The 22,191-nt window shown below is 36.1% G+C and overlaps 3 protein-coding genes across 4 annotated transcripts in view; all 3 read left to right on the forward strand.

Annotated features, from left to right (window-relative positions):
* The window catches only part of LOC144978569 (mitochondrial potassium channel ATP-binding subunit-like), a 32,279-nt gene extending 27,061 nt beyond the window's left edge, over window positions 1-5,218 (forward strand). For both annotated transcript variants that reach the window (XM_078924800.1, XM_078924802.1), the window contains exon 17: window positions 2,399-5,218. In XM_078924800.1, the coding sequence (XP_078780926.1) occupies window positions 2,399-2,491 (93 nt within the window). In that variant the 3' untranslated portion in view covers window positions 2,492-5,218. The remainder of the gene's footprint in view (window positions 1-2,398) is intronic.
* Window positions 5,219-8,858: 3,640 nt separating this feature from the next.
* LOC144978986 (uncharacterized) lies at window positions 8,859-10,098 on the forward strand. The gene is made up of 2 exons (XM_078925604.1): window positions 8,859-9,489; window positions 9,608-10,098. The coding sequence occupies exons 1-2, from the start codon at window positions 8,859-8,861 to the stop codon at window positions 10,096-10,098; spliced, it is 1,122 nt and encodes a 373-aa protein (XP_078781730.1).
* A 3,198-nt stretch (window positions 10,099-13,296) lies between these two features.
* The window catches only part of LOC144978570 (SCY1-like protein 2), a 54,223-nt gene continuing 45,328 nt past the window's right edge, over window positions 13,297-22,191 (forward strand). Inside the window, exon 1 of the mRNA XM_078924804.1 lies at window positions 13,297-13,351. The gene's annotated coding sequence lies outside the window, so the exon portion shown is untranslated. The remainder of the gene's footprint in view (window positions 13,352-22,191) is intronic.

Genomic DNA, 22,191 nt, shown 5'->3' on the forward strand with positions numbered 1-22,191 from the left:
TAAATGTTCAAATTATTCTAATGACATTCTTTTAGTCTATGGGACTGACACGGCATTGGACAAGCAAGGAGCACACTCATAATTTATATGTAAAAAGTACACATTATAAAGCACATTGAACACACGACTCATTAGCTTCTTTGTATTTGCTCATTGCCAATACGCTTATAATAAATAAATCAACCTTGAAACGGGTTGCACTTGCATGTTTGATATCGACAGAGTAGAATATAACAACAAACTCCAAAACGCAGGAGAAACTTTCAAATCTCATGCACGAGCCACTCACCCTCAGGGATGGTCCTATTGCCTCTGAATTGGACAGAATACCGCATTACAAAACAGGCTTACCACAGCAGGTCATTCATTGGCAACCACTGCCACAAATACAAGAAAAAGTCTACACTTACAATTATCCAACAAACAAAGAATTGCACCCACGACCCACTCATCATTGATGACGCATGCAGTATTGGATTAATTTTCGACAATATAAACAAGGCCTATAGTCATGTGCACAACTTTATTTCACACACAAAATCGATCAAAGCAGACACAATCCAATATATTCAAAGTGCAATAAAACATTACACGGATACATACAGAAAATATTTTCCAAACAAAATAATCCCAAAACAACACCTCCTTGAGTACCACTGCATACCACACATCACTCAATATAAGTTTGGACTTAGACTTCTTGGAGAACAAGGCACAGAGAGCTGTCACCAAACAACAGCAAAATTGGGAAAAAAAGAGCATCCGACATTATCAATGATATGAATAAAATGCGATTTGTCATCAATGCAATGCAGTTAAAGACCAGCCCCAAACTACACTGACCAGTTTGAATACTCGTAGCGGATATATTTTTGTTGAGGAAAAATACGTTTTTTGTGAGGAGAAGTATTTACATCTTGTCTTTATAATACATAAAATTCAGACAAATCCATAGCAACGTTTTTTTTTCTCTAATTTTTGAAATGTTGCACCCACTATATTTTTTGTGTAATTTGTTACCGTTCATTGATAACTTATATTGAGAAATCTAGTAATACTATGAAAAAATAAAAAAAAACACAGTAAAGGTAAAAGTAGAAAATATAAACTTTTATACCAAGTCGTGATATTTCAACTCATTCAATATGGGTGTCTAACAGACAATAAAACAAAACATTGTTAAATTGAGTGAAACGGCAATCCCCGTTAGGTAAATTCCTCTCTGTGATTGACCGCTCACCGTGACCGGGTCAGCAGGTGTCAGGAACGGGATACCGTCTCAACTAAACTGTTGTCGTTGTGTACGCTGTGTGCACAACCACAGTCGATTTTACTAATATAAACAAATTGGCAACACTTTGAAACAACTTTGATCTTTATGTTGGTACCAAACACTCTATCATGAAAACCACTGCCTTTGAGATATTTTGCTTTTAGATCTCAGCATAATTTCAATTATAGTTTGTTAAATTTGATTTATTAATTGAATTATTATAAGCAAACAAAATGATAGAAACTCTCAAAACTTGCTCTAACCGATGGAGGAATAAAGTAACCTTTCCTTCACCCACTCCCATTTTGGGCGTTACTCTTAGTTCTTTCATGATATGCGATAACAGCTTGGTACAGCTGTCTGATTTGTTACGCTTTGATCATTGCTGGTTCAGAGGGTTATGAATTCTGGTCAAGGTGTCTTCGTCCCAAAAGTTATATTCAACAGGTAGTCACACGAGTTTAGGTTAATATTATATGAACACAATTATATCGGCCTTTCATTCCACCAGTTACAAACTTGGTCAATGAAGAACAATAGAATACCATCCGAGTCGTTTCACATTTCAGTTGTATATGTTTGAAATTCATTTCCCAGTTTAAAATATTGTTTCAGCACTTTGTGGGTAAAACAGAACCATTGAATAGTTTGTAATTAATATAAGGCAATAATCAATATGTAATTAATTAACGGTGATCATTTAAGAGAGAGAGAGAGAGAGAGAGAGAGAGAGAGAGAGAGAGAGAGAGAGAGAGAGAGAGAGAGAGAGAAATATATATATATATAGAGAGAGAGAGAGAGAGAGAGTAAAAGAACCACTTTCCTGGGTGCAGCTTGATTATTTACATGACCCCCCCCCCCCCCCTCCCTTCCCCCCTCATACTCATCCACCCAGCAGTGGTTGTGTAGCTGGGTGTATTTGATCTGATGAAAAATACTTTGTCATCCTATCCAAAGGGTAGCAAGCCATTGCTACAGTAGTTTAACGGCACGAAGCTTAGGACTCGGAAGGACTTCTCCCTCATATTGACTTGTTTCCAATACAATCGAGGAAAATTCACCTCTTATTCTTATGTAGGAACTTGCTAACATTTTTTAAAATCAACTTATTTTCCATGCACTCAGGTTGGCAACCATAATCAGTTGAAGGCAAGGAAGGGAATATACTGGGAGTTGATAAAGAAACAAGAACTCGAGGATGAACTACAACATTCCTAACCACAAATGAGCTGTAGTTTTGAATTTTTTAATAATATGCATATTTATACAAATAAAATCAGGAACTATATATCGCATAGAATAAATAATTATAAATATATATGAACATTCATATTGCACATTTCCACAGGTTTACCATGCTTCACAATTCTTGGTTTATTCCTCCAAGCGGGCCATGTGGAATCAAATTTCCATTTGATATGGTACCAGTCACTTTTAAGCACCATTTTTGTACAATCACTCCTACAATATCTGTCATTGCTTATAGCCAGGTACTCATTCACACCTAAACTGGGTGGGGTAATGTGTGTAAAGAACACACTGTTGGGACCAGAATTTTCAACTGTCACCCATCATACCACTACCATGCCTAACATGCTTGACATTTGTGAAAGGATTAACAACGTACTGCGGAGCCACAGAGCCCCTCATGAAACAAAAGCAAAAAACAAAGTGCTTCCTGTCAACACGCTGTATGGCTTATGGGAAGGAGTAAGTTTTACATTCAAGAAAAAAATTTAAAAGCCTAATCTAGATGTTCATTTAAAACTTAATGTTTTTTGAGTTCAGAATATAGCATGGTTTTGACACATCTACAGATGAGTTAAGCAATGAAAAAGCTGTAACCACTTAAAAGAAAACACGTCTACAATATTTTTTTTTAATGACAAAAAATCAGCCATCTGGGCAAGACCATCTAGTATCAGCGCCCAGGAAGTTCCAGAAGGCTTAAATCTGGGTCATCCAATTTTTAGTTATACTAGTCGTTTTTACCAGTTCACTAAAGTTGAGTCTGTTGTCAATAATGTCAATGCACAGATGAATCCAATAATTATATTGCATATTCATCTTATTTGAACCTTTCTTCCATTCTATCCTTATATGTAGTGCAGTTTTGGACAGTTTTAAAGACATCTTCAAAAAATGTCATTGATTTGTGATAGCCTTTTTAATATTAAAAAGTGCATTGTGAAAAATGGTGACCAAGTATCTTTTGAATAGCCTTCGATTTAATGCGGGAAAGCCTACTTGTCCTCAACAGATCATTTATTAATAGGCACAGTCATGGTAATTGACAAAGGGGTACTATGGGGTAATTTATGCCTATAAATAACAATTAATTAGAATGCTTGTGAAAAGAAAGAACAACAAACAAAAAAAAAAAAAACAAGAAAAGAAAATATATTGTAGGCGTAACAAAACAAAAAACATACATTTAAGGGTGTATATCATCTAGCTATTTTTTGACACTTTGACAATTGACAAGCTATTCCTATTTTTTCTTAAATGCCATTCTCTTATCGATTTATGACTCATTTCTCATCATTTTATCAGAAGCTGATAAAAACTAAATCCTTATACTGGGTGGGGTTCCTGACCTCCCATAGTGGGCAGGGAGGCACTTACTGCGTCTTCTATCCCCCTATATCTGTTTTCCAACATGCTTTCTGTCTTTGTCTTGGAGTGAGATTACTTGGGTTTTGTCCTGGCCCTGGCCGGATACCCTGGCTGAGAGGGAAACAGTCAAATGTATAGTTTTTGTTTTGTGAAATGATATTTTTTTCCTTGTAAATCATCTCTCTGTTATGTATTATTATATTTCTTGTTTTGAATTTATGGTGTAAGCATTGTGAGCATGTTTAGTGGATATTGTGCTATATAAAAGCTCAGTTGTTTTTAAAGAACACAAACTGTGAACTGTGTGGAGCTCTGTGGTCATGTGGTATGACACTCACTTTCGGATTGGAAGGTTCTGGGTTCAAGTCCTGCTCTGAATGGTGCATATTTGAGTGCTTGGAAAAGGCTCATTACTGACATTCTCTCACTGTACTCAGGTGAAAAATGAGGACCTAGTGTTTTCTCTGTCGAAAAAAACAAACAACGTAATATCGCCCAACAGATGTTAAAGGTTGCTGTTGGCTAGAGACCCTTTGTAAAGCGTTTTGTTTCGTAGATGTTGCACTATAGTAAAGCTCCGTTTTTGCCTTTCTTTTATAATGGGCAATATCCACAAAATATGCTCAAAGTGCTTTACAAAGGGTTCGAATGCAACAGCAACGTTTAATATGTATCTGTGGGATGAGATGGGACAGCACTATTACATTTTTTTCACTACAGAGAAACATTTTTACACCCTAGCATGGTGAGAAAAATGTGGGTAAAGGTTAATTTCCAAGAACTCAACTAATGTGCTGCTCACAGTTGTGGGACTTGAACTAGGGACTACCAGAAGACCACAGAGCTTGGATAAATGGGGTGAAATGGGTAGCAAAGTGAATAATATAATTAATAATTGTGAACTTTTGATATTTTCTTTTGATTTCACAATCCTTGGGTTGAGATGGTCGAGAAGAGAAAACATTGTCCTGTTGTTGGTATGTTGTTTACTTTCCTAGAACTTGAATCTTAGCCCTTATTGCTCACATTGTGGTGCTGCTTGCAGCTGGCAGCAAGCTTACGTCAAATCTTTTTTTTTAGATAGACCCTTAAGACTAATGTACCCTTGATGAATATGGGAAATTTTATTCTTTTTGAAATTTATTTAGATTTTTTGTGTTTTCACTGTATGCATGTTTGTACATCTAAGTTAAACTTTGGATGTTACCTTTATGTGATGGATGCAATAGTTTTATGTGATTGATGTAATGTAATTGATGTATTTTATTGTCAAATACATTTCATGTATTGATTGGATTTTATGAGAGAACCTGCTTTGACAAAGCCTTACCAGTGCGTTGTCTTATTTAAGCATTATGTCTTATTAGTATTTGTTAAAGTGGGTATGATTCAATGTCTGTCACTGGGTGGGGTTTTGACCTCCCATAGTGGGCAGGGAGGTACTTACTGTGTCTTCTAACCTCCTGTACCTGTTTTTTAACTCGCTTTCTGTCTTTGTCTTGGAATGAGATTACTTGGTTTTGTCTTGGCCCTCGCTGGCTACCCTGGTTGGGAGGGAAACAGTCAAATTTATAACTATAGTTTTGGGAGATATTTTTTACTTGTAAATCATCTCTCTGTACTGTATTATTTTTTCTTTTACATATATCATTTGTGAACATTTGAGTGTATATCTCTTGATGAGGACCTATGCTTGTGTGTGTCTGAATGAGACTTTTAGGTGATCTCAAACTAAGAACACTGATAGTGTGCTCTTGGAATCTATATCTGTTCCTTATTTGAACCTTTCCCCTTTGTCTTACTTTTTCTCGTGTGCTTTCAATTGGAACCTATAATTTTTTTGACTATGCTATTTTCTTACTTTTTAATGGCGCTGAAATGACCTAAATGTGTTGCAAGTCCCGTAAAACCCTTAAAAAAAAAAATATCAGTCCAAAAAAAAAAAAATTTTTTTTAAATGCAAGAAAAATCATCTCAAACAACTGGCTTTCGTCTACTTTCATTGTTCTGTCTGTTTGGTTTGTCTGGCACTGTATTATACACATCTTTTCAGATTATTATTTTGCACCAATGCCTTCTGTGGGATGGGGTATTTTGACCTTTCATTGTGGGCGGAGCAGTCACTATTGTTGGGTCCTCTATCCCCCTATAACTGTTTTCCTTTCCACTTTGTTCTGGATTTACATTGCACGTTTTTTTTTCATGGTCCTGGCATGACCCTTAGCTGAGAGGGAGACAATTGAATGTAGTTATAAATCATCTCTCGATTATGAAACATTATAGTAGTTTTTAGTTTTGATACTTAATATTTAGGATGTAATATTGACACAGTCAGTATTACACTATTTTTATTTCAATTTGACTAAGAAAATGCTTTGTCTCGCCTGGTACTCATTTTTCATTCTGGGTGGGGTTCCTGACCTCCCATAGTGGGCAGGGAGGTACTTACTGTGTCTTGTATCCACCTATATCCGTTTTCCAACTTGCTTTGTCTTGGAATTAGATTACTTGGTTTTTTCCTGATTCTGGCCGGATGCCAGAAACCCATGCAAGGGAAGACCAAGGCCTAGTTATATATTTTAAAAAATATCCTATTATACGATACCGTCAACAGACGAAAGGAATGGGCAGACATTTGTTCAGAAGTTTAGTTATTTTCAGTATATAATAATAATAATAATAATAATAATAATAATAATAATAATAATAATAATAATAATAATAAAAATAATAATAATAATAATAATAATAATAATAATAATAATAATAATAGTAAATATTAAATAAATAAAATAAAACTCCCTTTATTCATCCTATAGAGGAAATATATATCTAGGGTCTATTCCAAGGGAAGACTGGAATAACCCAGGCGTCAGCCGCAGTGCAGCACCGCAAGTCGAGTTAGGTCGAGGTGACTTGTTAAAGGCCACATAGCTCAGTGGCAGGCGAAGCAAAGACCTTACTGCTGAGCCAGGCTGCCCAAAAAAAAAGGAATAATCTATGCGTTATCAAGTCTCTCCTCCTTTCCCAACCTTCATCTATAGAATGGACAAAGTATTATAAAAGAATCATAACAAGAAATATTATAACATCTTCTCCTCTTTTTAAAATAAATTTAAGCAATATCGAAAATATACAAAAGCAAAACAAAAGAAATAACCAAAAAAAAACCCCCCCCAAAAAACAAACAAACAAACAACAAAAGCAAACAAAACAAAACAAAACCCCCAAAGAAATAGAATGGACAAAATAAAATAAAAAGAATCTTATGGTGGCTTGAAACAACGAGTCATTCCGTTTCCGCAACAGCATATAACGAGTTAGACTTAAATCAAACGTATCTAAGTGTAACTGAGTGTCATGGGATAAGTTGTCCTGGGAGCCTGGGATTTTAATTATTTAGAAAAAAAGTTTTTAATGGATTATTAAGTTAGTGACGAATATGTGCGAAGAGGTCTTTGTCAGCACTGACCAACAGGCCCAATGATGGCTGACGTGGCACAGACCAAAAAGAGGTTGTGGGCGGCGGCACCTGTTGTTTAGTCCTGACCAATATGTGCCAGCACCTATTCGTCAGTACTGACCAATATCTGCGAGTGCCTGTTGGGCAGTACTTACGAACAGACGTTGGTGCCCATTGGTCAGTACTGACTAATCGCCCTAGCCAAATAAATAGATAAAGAAAGAAATATATCCAAGCGTTCACCATGCTCAAAAGGCTTTACAACGCTTTATCTGTTATCCAAGCAGGGCATAATTTGGAACAATATTTCCGTTACATAAGTACAAGTTGCTCGTAAAATTTCCTTTTCTACTAACACTATACAAATTACAATATATGTCACTGCCTATACCAAGGTTTTTAATTCATATTCGAGAGGAGTAATAGGTGTACGTGCCTTTCTCAATGACACACCACAGGGACTTGAAACTTTTACAAATAGTGTTATTTTAGGAACATTATCTCAATTGACTCAAGTGTGAATGAGTATTCGGATATAGCCAAGGATTGGTATTGCAAGTAAACAAGAACAAAACGGTCTCTCAACAGTACAATATAACACGGATATCTCGTTCCAAAAGGTGTGTTGAGTAGAATCAACGGACCATTATAAAACAATGAGCTGAAGGAAACGACAGACATATCAATAGACATAAACGTTTCTATTTATCTAAGAACTATGTTGAACGTTTTTTGGTATGTTAGATAGATCGACCGGCACACATACGCCCCCCCCCCCCCCCACCCCCCACACACACACAAACAAAGATATACAGAATTCCCTTTCAGGTAAACATTGTGTATCAATGAGAGAAAATTGTACCATTTCAGGCACCACACATTCTTTTCACTTTAGCAAGAAAATATTTAGCTCGACGTCATTAGGATATCGGCCGATTAAGATTTACCCGAATTTGCCAAAAAGAAAATAAATAAATGAATTTGAACCCGAGACCTAGCAGAAGTATCAAACTTGAGAGTTTTTGACAAGTTGGAGATCATAATATTAATCGGTATTTAAAAAGAACAACAACAAACCCAAAAAAAACCCAACCCCCCCCCCCCCCAAAAAAAAAAACAAAAAACAAAAAAACAACAAAACAAACAAACAAAAACCTTGAGCTTTTATAAAGAACGAGATCCACTTATGTACAAAAAGCGCTTTACAAAGGGTCACTGACCAACAACACCACATAATATGTAGAACGAGACTGTAAGGCGATATTACAATTTTTCCGACAGAGACACGCTGCCCAGCTACTCATTTTACACCTGAGTACAATCAGAGAATATGAGTGAAAATCCTTTTCTGATATGACCTAAATGTGTTGGAATCACCGTAAAACCATTAAAAAACACATACAAAAATAACAAAAACAAAGAAAATACAAAAACAAACAAACAAGAAGACCAAATGTTGCTGACACTGATAGTCTTGCTATAATAACCCTACAAAGAGCAACCCAGATGAAGAATGCGCACCTCCTTATTGGTGGAGACTTCAACTTCCCAGGATGGAACTGGAACTCTATGAAATTAAAAGAAAAATGCCCATTTCCAAACCTACACCTTAACTTCGTGGATATTGTTTACGACCATGGACTACAACAGATAATCGATGAACCCACGAGGGGAGAAAATACACTAGACTTAGTTCTTACCAACTCACCACAACTAATACCAAGGGTGGAAATCATTCCAGGCCTCTCAGACCATGATATTCCATACTGCGAGTTTAGCCTCAATACAACAAAAAAGGCTCAACCTATTAGAGATATTCTCCTCTACGCCAAGGCAAACTGGGAAAACTTAAGAAATTCTGCAAAAAATATCAGCTGCAATATTCTCACCAATGAATATAAGTCCACAACTGAAGACCTATGGTGCGACTTCAAAAACGCATTACTGGAAGCCGTCAAGGAGTTTATACCTCACAAGACCACCAAAAGCAAGACCAGCATGCCATGGATAACATCAAATTTAAAAAGAATGATCGCAAAGAAGAATCGCTTGTACAGAAAAATGAAAAAGTCTTGTGATGAAAAACTAACAACAGAAATTCGCATCCTGAAGCAGACAATACAGCGCGAAATGAGACGTAGTTACTGGTCTCACCTCAACGGCATCTTTAGCGAGGAAAATGAAAATAAATCACAAAATAATAAAAGATTTTGGTCATATATAAAAAAACCAAAAATCTAATAATGTTGGCATAGCACCACTAAAAAAGGAAGGACATCTCATTTCAGATCCCAAAGAGCAGGCAGAGATCCTTAACAAACAGTTTCAATCTGTCTTCAGTAAGGGAAAAGAATTTTCAAATGAAGAGTTCCTTAACAAGACATCAATGAAGACCACCAACACTCCTATAATGAATGACATTACCATCACAGAAGGAGTAATGAAACTACTACTTAAACTTAACCCCCACAAAGTCAGTGGTCCTGACAACCTATCCCCCCGCATCTTAAAAGAATTGGCTCCAGAACTTGCCCCAGGCATCACAGCCATCTTCAAGTCCTCCTTGGCTTCAGGTGTAATACCATCAGATTGGAGGAATGCCAATGTAACACCCGTTTTTAAGAAAGGAGAACACTACGACCCGGCAAATTATAGGCCCATCTCCTTGACATGCATCATCTGCAAACTAATGGAGCACATCATCGTCAGCAACATCATGACCACTTTGAACAACACAATGTACTAACCGAATACCAACACGGTTTCAGACGTTTGCGATCTTGCAAAACCCAACTGCTGGAATTTACAGAAGAGCTGACAACCAATCTGGAGAAGGGACTCCATACAGACGTCCTTATCATGGACTTTGCCAAAGCCTTTGACCGTGTGAATCACAGCCTACTTATGCACAAGATCTGTCGTTACGGCATACAGGGCACAACCCAAACATGGATTAATAACTTCCTACATGACCGCCAGCAAGCTGTTATTGTTATTGTTAATGGATGTCGCTCGACTGAAGTACCTGTTAGATCGGGTGTCCCCCAGGGATCTGTCTTAGGACCCTGTCTATTCTTGGCATACATTAATGACCTGCCTCTTAATCTAACCACAACAGCCAGACTCTTTGCAGACGATACTGCAGTCTACAGCACTGACAGTGACAAACTGCAAGCGGATCTGCGTCAACTAGAAAAATGGGAAGAAAGCTGGGATATGAAGTTCCACCCAGCGAAGTGTGAATCAATGTCCATAACAAGATCAAAAACACCCACGATAACTGAATACCACTTACATGGACATACATTGGAGACAGTGAATGAAGATGAAGACAAGGCAGAGGTGCTAAATCTCTTCTTTGCAAGTGTCTTTACAGTGGAGAACCAGAAAAACTTGCCAGATATTGCTAAAAGAAGTAATATAGATACTACACAATGGCCGATTACTGAAGAGAGAGTAATGAAGAGACTACAAAACCTAAAGGAGAGTAAATCACCTGGACCTGACAAACTTCATCCTTACATCCTAAAAAACTTAGCAGAGCAGCTAGTAGAACCCCTAACCAAGATATTTAACCAGTCGATGAAAGAAGGAAGACTACCAAGGGAATGGAAAGAAGCTAACGTCACAGCCATATTCAAGAAGGGAGACAGAAAAAATCCAGAAAACTACAGACCAGTGAGCCTGACATCTGTCATCTGCAAGCTCATGGAATAGCTGATTAGAGAAGAAATGGTTGATCATATGACCAAGAACAAACTATTCAGCAAAGATCAACATGGTTTCATGGCGGGAAGGTCTACAGTAACAAACCTACTTGAAACAATGGATGACTGGACGAGAGACCTGGAATTAGGCAACAATTTAGATGTCATATACCTCGACTTCAGAAAGGCATTTGACAAAGTTCCACACTGGCGCCTAATCAGGAAATTGGAACAGTATCAAATTAATGATCAGACAGTCAAATGGGTCCGAGATTTCCTCAAAGATAGAAGACAAAAAGTGATAGTGAATGGAACAGCATCAACGGAGAGACTGGTAACAAGTGGAGTTCCACAAGGAAGTGTACTGGGACCAGTTCTCTTCCTGATTTATATCAATGACTTGCCAGACAATCTATCATCTAAATGTAAAATCTTTGCCGATGATACTAAGCTCTATGGAGTAGCTAATACAGAAGAAGAAAGAAACACCTTACAACAAGATTTGAAAAAGCTTGAAGAATGGTCCGAAATATGGCAGATGGAGTTCAATGTAGATAAATGTGCAGTTCTTCACCTAGGAAAAAACAACAGAGAAGCAAACTATATAATGAAAGAAAAACCCCTGCAGAAATCCAATGGGAAAAAGACCTAGGAGTATTTATTGATAGGAAGCTAAACTTCAAGAAGCAAATTCAAGATGTTCAATCTAAGGCTAGTAAAACACTCGGAATAGTGAAAAGAAATTTCAAGAATCTGAAAACAAAACACATGACTACCATCTACAAGACTATGGTTAGATCAAAGCTGGAATATGCTAACTGCATATGGTATCCGAAGTTTGAGGGAGACAAAGACTGTTTGGAAAGAGTGCAAAGGAGAGCAACAAAACTTATCACACACCTGAAAGACAAAACCTACTGTGAGAGATTGAAAGAATTAAATCTCCCGACCTTAGATTACAGGAGAAGAAGGGGAGATATGATCCAAACATATAAAATAGTTAAGGGAATAGACAGGGTAGAGGCAGGATTCCTTAAACCAAACAAGAACATTCAGACACGAGGAAACAGCAAGAAACTGAAAAAAGAACGTTTTAAATCAAATGAAAGAAGGAACTTTTTTTCATCTAGAATTGTAAATAACTGGAATAAACTGCAAGAAACCACAGTATCAGCAAAAAATTTGAATAAATTCAAAGCAGAGTTGGAGATAAGCAACACCCTAGGAAACAAGTTCAATTATAAAAATTGGTCCAATCATTAATAGATGAGGAGGAGCGAAGGAGACTACACCAAGTCTAAAAGCTCTATACAGAGGTATCCAGGTATAGGTATGAATGTTGCAAAATATCTTGGTGTTAGCATGAAAAAAGACCTAACATGGGATGAGCATATTAACAAGATCACAAGTAAGGCAAACAAAACACTGGGATTTTTAAGGCGTAACCTAAAAATTAGCTCCTCGAAAATCAAGGAAAAGGCATACAAAACATTTGTAAGACCTGTTCTGGAATATGCTTCCACTGTCTGGGATCCCCACACCCAAAAATACGTCTCAAAAATAGAATCAGTGCAAAGAAGAGCTGTACGCTACGTCCTGAACAGACATCACAACACCTCAAGTGTATCAGACATGCTAGAAAAACTACAGTGGCCGAAATTAGAACACCGCAGAAAATCAGCAAGATTAACAATGCTATTTAAGATCAAGCACCACCTCGCTGAATGCCCAGGCATCAAGAAAAAACTAATTCCAGCACCTTTGAGACAGAGAAGAGGTAACAACAACCAATACAGCCTCATAACACACAGAACACAATACCGTGGTTTTTCCTTCTTGCCGCGTACGGTCAGAGACTGGAACCAGCTTGACGCTAAAGTGACCGAAGCCACTACAATTGATGCTTTTGTGGCAAGTTGCTATGCAAATACTTAGACCTTACACTTACACAAACCATCACTGACCAATGTTGACGACCCCTGAATGTCCCTGGAAATTGATTTTAGACTAACGATTATAAACAAGGAATACAGAGAGATTAGAAAGCAGTTTCACATTTGCCATAATAATCAACCAATTGATTGTGGGCAATCAAAGGAAGAAGAAGAAGAAGAAGAGCCCAGAATTCTAAGGCTGTATGACGGAGACGACGATGTCCAGTCAATGCCACGCCCCCCACAAACGAAACAAATGGGGACTTTTTGCTCCTCTTTTATGTTCATTGCAACTTCCTTTCCGTCTTGCAAGATGGCGACGTACACAAATTATTGAGTTGTCAACTTTCACTTTCAGGTAACAGTTTTTAAAATTCATTTATTTAATCACATCTTTTCATCGTCACTTTCGAGGGGACTAGCTACATCCGATTGATATTCACATCTTCATATACAATCTCATGCTTCGTAATTCCATGTTTGTCAGTCAATCACGCCGCAGATTTTATTTTGGAAGGACTTCCGTAGTTTCACTGAAGTTTCACAGATTCACAGTACAGTCACCGCCTTAAGTTAGAGAGGATTATTTGAGCGGGTTAATAAAAAGGATGGGCATGGTATTTATATGGGAAAAGAAAGAAAGAAAGCGATTTTTCAACTCCCTAACTTAGATTTTTATTCTATCTTTGATATTAATATGGGAACCTATTTTACATCGTTATTATTGATTATTGAATTATTGTCATTCTTCTATCATATATCTACTTATCAATTTCATCAATTTTATTTTGTTGATGATTATGAATCTGAAATACAAGAGCATATATTAGCAACATGACATACAAATCAAATGAAATTATAATTGTCACCAGCGGGGCTCGAATCCGAGTCAGAAGTTCGATGACTTATTGTAAGACTGAGCTAATGAATCAGTTGACAATGGAAAGTTTGAACTTTGTGTCGCTGCTGCGCTGAGCTTTTGCTTTAAAATGACAACATTCTAAAAATAGTGACCAATAAAACATTCTAATTTATTTAAACAAATGATTTTTCTTAAAACTTTAAAATTCTTAAAATTGATACACTGTAATCGATATTATATCGATAAAATTGATATTGATAAATATGGGAGACGTTATGAATATGCAAAGTTAATAAACCCGAATTAATAGCACGAATTGGAAAAAAAAAGTATTCCCCACATCCCCCATCCTCTATAGTGATATAAATAAAAGAGAAAGACCTAACTGTAAAAGTTCCCAAAAAGGATAACGATGTAAGCTACCAGAGTTAGTTAAGGAGTCTTTTCATAAGTTCCTAATACTAGCAGTGAATGGCAAAGGTCCCACTGGAAAAAAATACAAAAAAGTATCCCCCCTCCCTAACCCCCGTCCCCCATCCTTTATAATTTATAGTGATATGAATAAAAGAGAAAAGATTGCAAATTATATTTATATCCGCTGTGAGCATTTGTCACAAAGCATGATGTGAATTAGTTGATGTCCAGATATCGAACTGAATAAAAAATATTGATTATTAAAATAGACGAGGATTTCCAATGACGTAAGAAAACAATATGGCCTTGGACACTTTGTTCTTTCGGCGTGCAGCCAGTGAATTCTAACTTAAATATTACAAATGCATTTATTATAATTTCTGTATGTATTACAATATAATAGAATAGAAGTGTAAAGTGTAAAATAGATTCAAGTTAGTGACAGATGAAACGTAATGTTTGCTGTCCACGAAACTGAATGGTCACTCAGTAGAATGGGGTCCATGGGAGTCACAAAAGACAACCAACTCCGCAAATTATTTTTGAAATTAGAAACAATCTCACCATTTCTAAAGATCAAATTTATCCCAGATAGTAACATTTATTGGTCATTGCAACTAAATGAAAGTCCACAATGGCTAAAAGCTTTGGTAATATAAAAAGTGCTCTGAAACTTTATTTTTATTTTTATGATTATGATTATGGTTGTTCACTTCAACTTCAATATACCTATCCTGTTCACTGGTCCTAATCATAACTCTATGTATTCACTATCACTGTGGCTACGTTCACAGTGTTCTGAATGTAGCCTGCCCAGTGAGGCAGGCTAGTTTCGCGGGCATTCTTGCTTGCTTCGTTAAAGTAAGGCAGATAGCATCAATTGCCAAGGACCGTGTCAGTTCATCAACTATGCATGTGTACTTTTAACTGCCACGGAGTAACGTTAGTGTCACGAAGTGATGTATTGCCACAAAGTGATGTTATTAATATTAATATTAATTAAATTAAAGCTGGCTCTCCGAATGGTCGGCTAGCCTCCAGTAGCTGGTGGGTTACAGGTGCGAGGTCTATGCAAAAGTAAATGCTCAAACAGGGTGGACAGGCAGGGCTGAGAATCTTCCGCCTAAAGGCGGATTTCCGCCTAAATGGTAGTTTATCTCTGCCCATCCCCATCACAATTCCTCCTTTTTCAAAATTTTTTTTGGATAAATAAACAGTGATTTTGAGAATTTCTCAGAAATTTTCCACTGAATTTGCTGTGTCAAGCATTTTCCTCAAAACCACAAAATCACCATTATGTCTTGTGCCATATTTTGACACCTGTGCTCAGTCTCGTGAAATTTGGTGACGGTCCCGTTTTTATGACGTCGGGCCAGACAGAATGGCGCCAGATGTCACCGTTGATACAGAAGACCAGTGGTGTTCTTTGATTAGCTAGTTGATGGTTGAAGGGGAGGGACAAATGGGTCTGGATTATTTCTCTGTGTAGGTACCTATTGCCTTTTTGATATCTCTCTCTCTCTCTCTCTCTCTCTCTGTCTCTCTCTCTCTCTCTCTCTCTCTCTCTCTCTCTCTCTCTCTCTCTCTCTCTCTCTCTCTTTCTCTTTTCTTTTTTTTTTATATATATAGAATTCATAAGACCAATACATAAACTATTCTGGTAGAAAAGTCTCCCCCCCTCTCTCTCTCTCCTCTCTCTCTCTCTCTCTCTCTCTCTCTCTCTCTCTCTCTCTCTCTCTCTCTTTCTCCCCTCTCTCTCTCTCTCTCTCTCTCTCTCTCTCTCTCTCTCTCGCAACCATCTCTCTCTCTCTCTGGTTTTAAATTGAGAAATTCTTGGGTTGTATATATAAGCTGAATAATCACTCGGTTACCAACCAAATATTTTTATAAAGTAAAAGTCAAAACAAAACAACACTTTCTGGTCTTTTATTTGAAAGAAACATTGTAGGCCTTTAACATGTGGAAAGGACAATTCATTAAATGTTTAAAAAAGTAAATTTATGTCTAATGGTAAAAATGGATTTATACTAGTAAAAGTAATATATTATATAATACTAATACAAAAACTATGTTCCTGTTATTTTGCTTGTGTTTGATCGATAGACCGAAACATTTTCCTCCTTTTTGACAAATTGCTATTATCATCACTGAATAAAAAACACTCACCAAAACCACTACATCAACATCTCTACCACCACTACTATTACAACCACCACCACATCATCATCCCTACCACCACTACTACTACAAATAACACCACATCATCCCTACCACCACTACTGTTACAACTAACACATCACCATTCTTACCACTACTACAACCACTACCACATCATCAACCCTACTACCACTACTACAACCACCACCACATCATCATCATCCCTACCACCACTACTACTACAAATAACACCACATCATCCCTACCACCACTACTGTTACAACTAACACATCACCATTCTTACCACTACTACAACCACCACCACATCATCAACCCTACTACCACTACTACAACCACCACCACATCATCATCATCCCTACCACCACTACTACTACAATCACCATCACATCATCATCTCTAATACCACTACTACTACAATCACCACCACATCATCATCCCTACCACCAGTCCTACTACATCCACCACCACACCATCATCCATATGACCACTACTACTACAATCACTACCACATTATCCCCACCACCACTAACTACTACAACCACCACAGCATCATCATCCCTACTACAACCACCAAATGTTGTAATTACACTTTCAACTTTTGAAATTCCACCGAGTTGTGTCAGAAATTGCTGCGAGACAAATTTTGGATCGCATCTCAGTAAATTTTAATGAAATTCTAATTTATAGGTTACGGTCGCATAGATTGGTCATGATCTTCACGATGAAAAATTTCCTCCTTTTTTGTGACCAGTCATTTTCAGCCCTGACAGGGAATTCTCACGAATTATCAAGCTAATGTTTTTTAGGCATATTGTTGACAAAGACAGATTTGATCAAAAATTGTGCTATCGCAAATACTCCATGGCGCTTTCACTTTTGCACTTTGTGCTGCACTATTAAAGAGAGGACAGAAGTAAACCTAAATAACAAAACCAAAGTCTCAAAATGGGAACAGAGATTGAAAGACCGGATAGCACAAACTCAGGATAGAAGTCTAAAAGAAAGTTGGGAATAAAAGACATAGCTCCCAAGCACTGGCAAAAGGAAACCCAAAAACATTCATACATATTCACCATTCACACAGACACTCTCGCAAATAACCAAAACAATCTTGAGAACGGAAACCATTCTGAGAAATAGTCACTTCGTAAAATTAATACTCTCCTCATTTTCCCTTCTCTCTCTGTCGTTTTCTCTCTCTCTCTCTCTCTTTCTCTCTCTCTCTCTCTCTCTCTCTGTCTCTCTCCCTCTCCTCTCTCTCTCTCTCCTCTCTCTCTCTCTCTCTCTCTCTCTCTCTCTCTCTCTCTCTCTCTCTCTCTCTCTCTCTCTTATCATTTTCTCTTTTCTCTCTCTTTGCCATTTTTTCCTCTGTGTGTGTTTCTGTCATTTTCTCCTTTCTCTCTCTGTCTCTCTCTGTGTCTCTCTCTGTGTCTCTCTCTCTCTCTCTCTCTCTCTCTCTCACACACACACACACACACACTCATTGTTACTAATATTAATGCTCTTGTTTTCTCTCTTTTTTCTTTTTTCCATTTTCTTCTTTCTCTCTCAATCATTTTTCAAAGGTCAATCGATGAACAATCAGTGCCAGTACTTTGGAAAACATCGATCGTCGTTCCAGTTCCAAAAAAGCGTTGTCCGACCGTATTGAACGACTTCCGTCCAGTGGCGCTTACATTGCTTGTAATGAAATGTTTAGAAAAATTTTTAAAATCTGAGCTCCTACAAAAATGTTATGACCTGAAATTGCTAGATCCGTACCAATTTGCATACCAGCAACATCTCAGTGTAGAAGACGCACTATTAACCGCCACAAATTCGATCTCAAAACACCTTGACCAAACGCCCTCGAATTACGCTAGAATCCTGTTTGTCGACTTTTCGTCAGCTTTTAATTCCATGAACACAGATATTTTGCTTCAAAAGTTGTGCAACATGGATATTCCAAACTACCTTATTAAATGGTATCAAGAGTTTCTGACCCATAGACCGCAATGTGTAAAATTGGGTGAACATATCTCCAACAAAAGAACGTTGTCGAACGGATGTCCCCAAGGCTGCGTGAGTTCCCCAATCCTGTACATCTTATACACCAACGACTGCAGACCATCCTTTGAAAATTGTTTTATAGTGAAATATGCAGATGATACTGCTATTCTTGGCTTATTAAAAGATAAAGTTACCGAAAAGAATTATTTCAAACAAATAAATATATTCACCGATTGGTGTAAACAAAATCAGCTTGAATTAAATGTTGAAAAAACGAAAGAACAGGTGTTTGGTGTAAAAAATAAAAACGACTTAAAGTGTGTGGCGATCAGTAAAGATGATGTTGAGATAGTTGACTATTTTAAATATTTAGGAATAACCATTGATAGTTCCCTCAATTTCTCTCAACATATTAATATAATATCTAAGACAGTTGCCCAAAGATTATACATCCTAAGGAAATTGAGAACATTTCAAGTAAGGAAGAAAACTATGTTAAGAGTTTATGACTCATTGATTAAAAGTGTAATTGCGTTTGGCTGCACCATATGGTTTGGAGGATGCCGACTTAAAGATAAATAAAAAATTTCAAAATCTATCAAAGAGGCATCAAAAATAATAAACCATCCTCTTGATGGAGTAGAAAGAATTCATGGAAAAGCAATAGAAAGGAAAGCATTCTCAATTACCAACAATAAAAAACATATTTTATACCATGAATTTAGTCTTTTACCATCTGGGAGAAGGTTTTGTCAGATTAAATGTAGAACTAACAAGTATAAATCAACGTTCGTTCCATCAGCAATAAAAATTTTGAATATTTCATATGGTACAGAAAAACCAAGGATTGATTCGTTGACTGATTAACTGATTAATTTATTTAATGTAAGATTAACTGACCAATTGATAATGATGATAATTTTTGGTGTCGAATTGCCACAATCGTAACAAATTGAAAACGAAATGAATATGTTTATGTTGTTTATATCGCACGTGTGAAAGAAAGGGAGGAAGAGAGAGAGAGAGAGAGAGAGAGAGAGAGAGAGAGAGAGAGAGAGAGAGGGGGGGGGGAGAGAGAGAGAAAATAAGTAGGAGTGAAATATCTGTTCAATGTTACAGTTATCGTTTAACGTTATAACAAGTGTAACTAAATGACAAATTGCCATATTTATGGACAATAAAGATCTATTATTATTATTATTATTATTATTATTATTATTATTATTATTATTATTATTATTATTATTATTATTATTATTATTATTATTATTATTATTATTATTATTATTATTCCTATTCTATTCTATCTTTCAATTTCAATTGTCTTTAAGATTAAGATTTCTTTAAATCGCCTTAATATATGGATGGTTTTGGTTGATTATTAAAATGACTAATGTGGTACGAATAACACTTCACTCCATGTCTGCTGCCATCTGAAAACTGATTTTTTCCTAATTAAATTTTTGAGAGAGTTTGATCCCCATCACACACTATTAACCTGAAAATCAAAGTTCCTTAACGGCAATTAAAGTATTACATATTTCTCATTATACAGCAAAGTTGAGGGTCTGATTATACAGCACAACTACAACATCTAAGTCTTACACTGAAACTGAATTATTTTTATTGAAGTAATAGAATTTTGCTATTACTTCTTTTGTCTATGGTGTTATATTTCATAACTTAACTGTTGTTGGAAATTGTTTTACGTTAGGCTTTGGATGGAGACTTTAGCAGACTGCAGGCTGATGTGACATCCAAGCAACAGCAATCTTTTTTTTTCTTTTCTGTCTATAATTTTCTAAATCAACTGTTTATGAAAATTGCATTTTCATTCTAGATTGAACTAAACACAGAAGTTCAGGTCAGTCTCGTTTAGTTGTAAATCCCCTGGAGTGCTCTGCCATGGTGACAGCAACTCGATTCACTACCTGTATCCTGTGATGTGTGCGCAATGTAATAATGTAATTCCTGTCCAAGTTTTCATAGCTGCATGCACTTGGTTGCAGGCTTGAAGCTGTCTTTATGCAAGACACGTTTTTAACAGGATAAACTAACAGTGACCTCAATGGTATATTTAAAAAAAAGTAAAACTAGAAGAAAATAAAGGGACGTTGCTCATCTATGATTAATATAGTGCATAATCATTGAGTTGTCTCCCTTGTGTTGAGTACTGCCTCGTTTGACTTTGGCGTCATTGCTATTATAGGGTCATTGTCACTGCCGTTCTTCGGTTTGAAAAAATGGATGCTGTTTAAGGTGTAAGATTTTAAAACCTAAACAGAAAATTAAGTGAAAACATTAAAAAGGAAGAAATTATTTTCGATTTGGTGAACAGTGGGTTTAAACTTTTGGTTGTTTATTATATATTTATCTCAAAATTTATGATTCAAGTGTTTATTAAAATTTAAACACAATGTCTATTGTCTTAATAGACAATACATTTTTCATCTTGAAAGAGAACTCCACGGAGATTTTTAATTTGAGCATGGAGAGTTATTTTCTGCATTTTATAATGATAATAATAATATAATGATGATGATGATGATAATAATAATAATAATAATGATAATACTAATGATAATGATGATGATGATATTGATAATAGTAATACTAATAATAATAATAATCATGATAATAATAATAATAATAATAATAATAATAATAATAATAATAATAATAATAATAATAATAATAATAATAATAATAATAATAATAATAATAATAATAATAATAATAATCTGCTTACCACTTGTTTATTCGTAAAACTCAATCTATGATTTTTTGACCTTTAATTTACTATGAAAATGTAAAGAGAAAAATGAGTATTAACTGTATTCTTCTCTACGGTGAAAATCATTTGAATGTATCACATTGCGCTCCATTTCAACACTGTGAAGCCTCATTTTCAGAAAATTCTCCCGTGAGATTGTGATGGCTATTTAAAATGGTTTGAAAGAACCAAATTTAGTTTGTCATTATTATTTTATTATTTTGTTTTATTGATTAGATCTCTTCTCCCTCCTCTGGAGAGCGGGTGGTTGGATGGGAGCATCACCCTTGAATCATATACCTATGATGTTCGCATGGGTGTACGATCCGATAGTGATGTCGTTTCTTCTTCTTTTTACTAGCCTATCCTGCTTCTTTGGTTTGTGATTGTATTTTTGACAGGGGATATTTTTTTTTATGTAAATCTTCTGCCTGTTTGTTCTTGGTTATTTATAATTTAGCTTATGATATCTTTAGGTTATAATTTTGATTTACATTTGTACTATTTTTGTTAGATTGCTTTTTTTTTTTGTTTCAGCGGTCTCTCATATAACCTCAATTGTGTTGGTAGAGACCTAAAGCAACAAACAAACAAAAAAAACCTCCTCTGGAGAAATAAGAAAGAAAATGATTTTGACTTGATTTCGCAGATCGTATGTTTTAATTATTAGCATTTATACGGTTTGGTTTGGAAGACAATTCAACACATTGCTTTGTTTACTAAGTTGTTACGGTAAATAATATTACACGGTTTTATTTATTTACACGTCTACGCTCGTCTTTAATGAAAGAATGCTAGATAACGTATCACCTGTTACAACTTTGATAGTGTCCTTTGTGAGAGCAAATCCTTCAAGCTTGCTTTTAGGTAATATCAGTCTAAGTGATACAAAGCTGCTAGAAGCTGTGGACTGTAAAATGTAATAAACAAAAATGAATATAACAGCTTCGAAAAAAAGAATAAAATATCGAAGTCGATCGAT

This window comes from Berghia stephanieae, chromosome 8, assembly GCF_034508935.2.
Source record: "Berghia stephanieae isolate SIO BIC M18660-M18661 chromosome 8, UCSD_Bste_1.3, whole genome shotgun sequence".
Taxonomy (NCBI): Eukaryota; Metazoa; Mollusca; class Gastropoda; order Nudibranchia; family Aeolidiidae; genus Berghia; species Berghia stephanieae.

Bases quoted from the DNA above. Each gene is read 5' to 3' on its own strand.
- LOC144978986 (XM_078925604.1), top strand. From the start codon at position 8,859: ATGAAGAATGCGCACCTCCTTATTGGTGGAGACTTCAACTTCCCAGGA. The intron at 9,490-9,607 runs GTAGTTACTGGT...ATGTTGGCATAG, and splicing joins AATACAGCGCGAAATGAGAC to CACCACTAAAAAAGGAAGGA.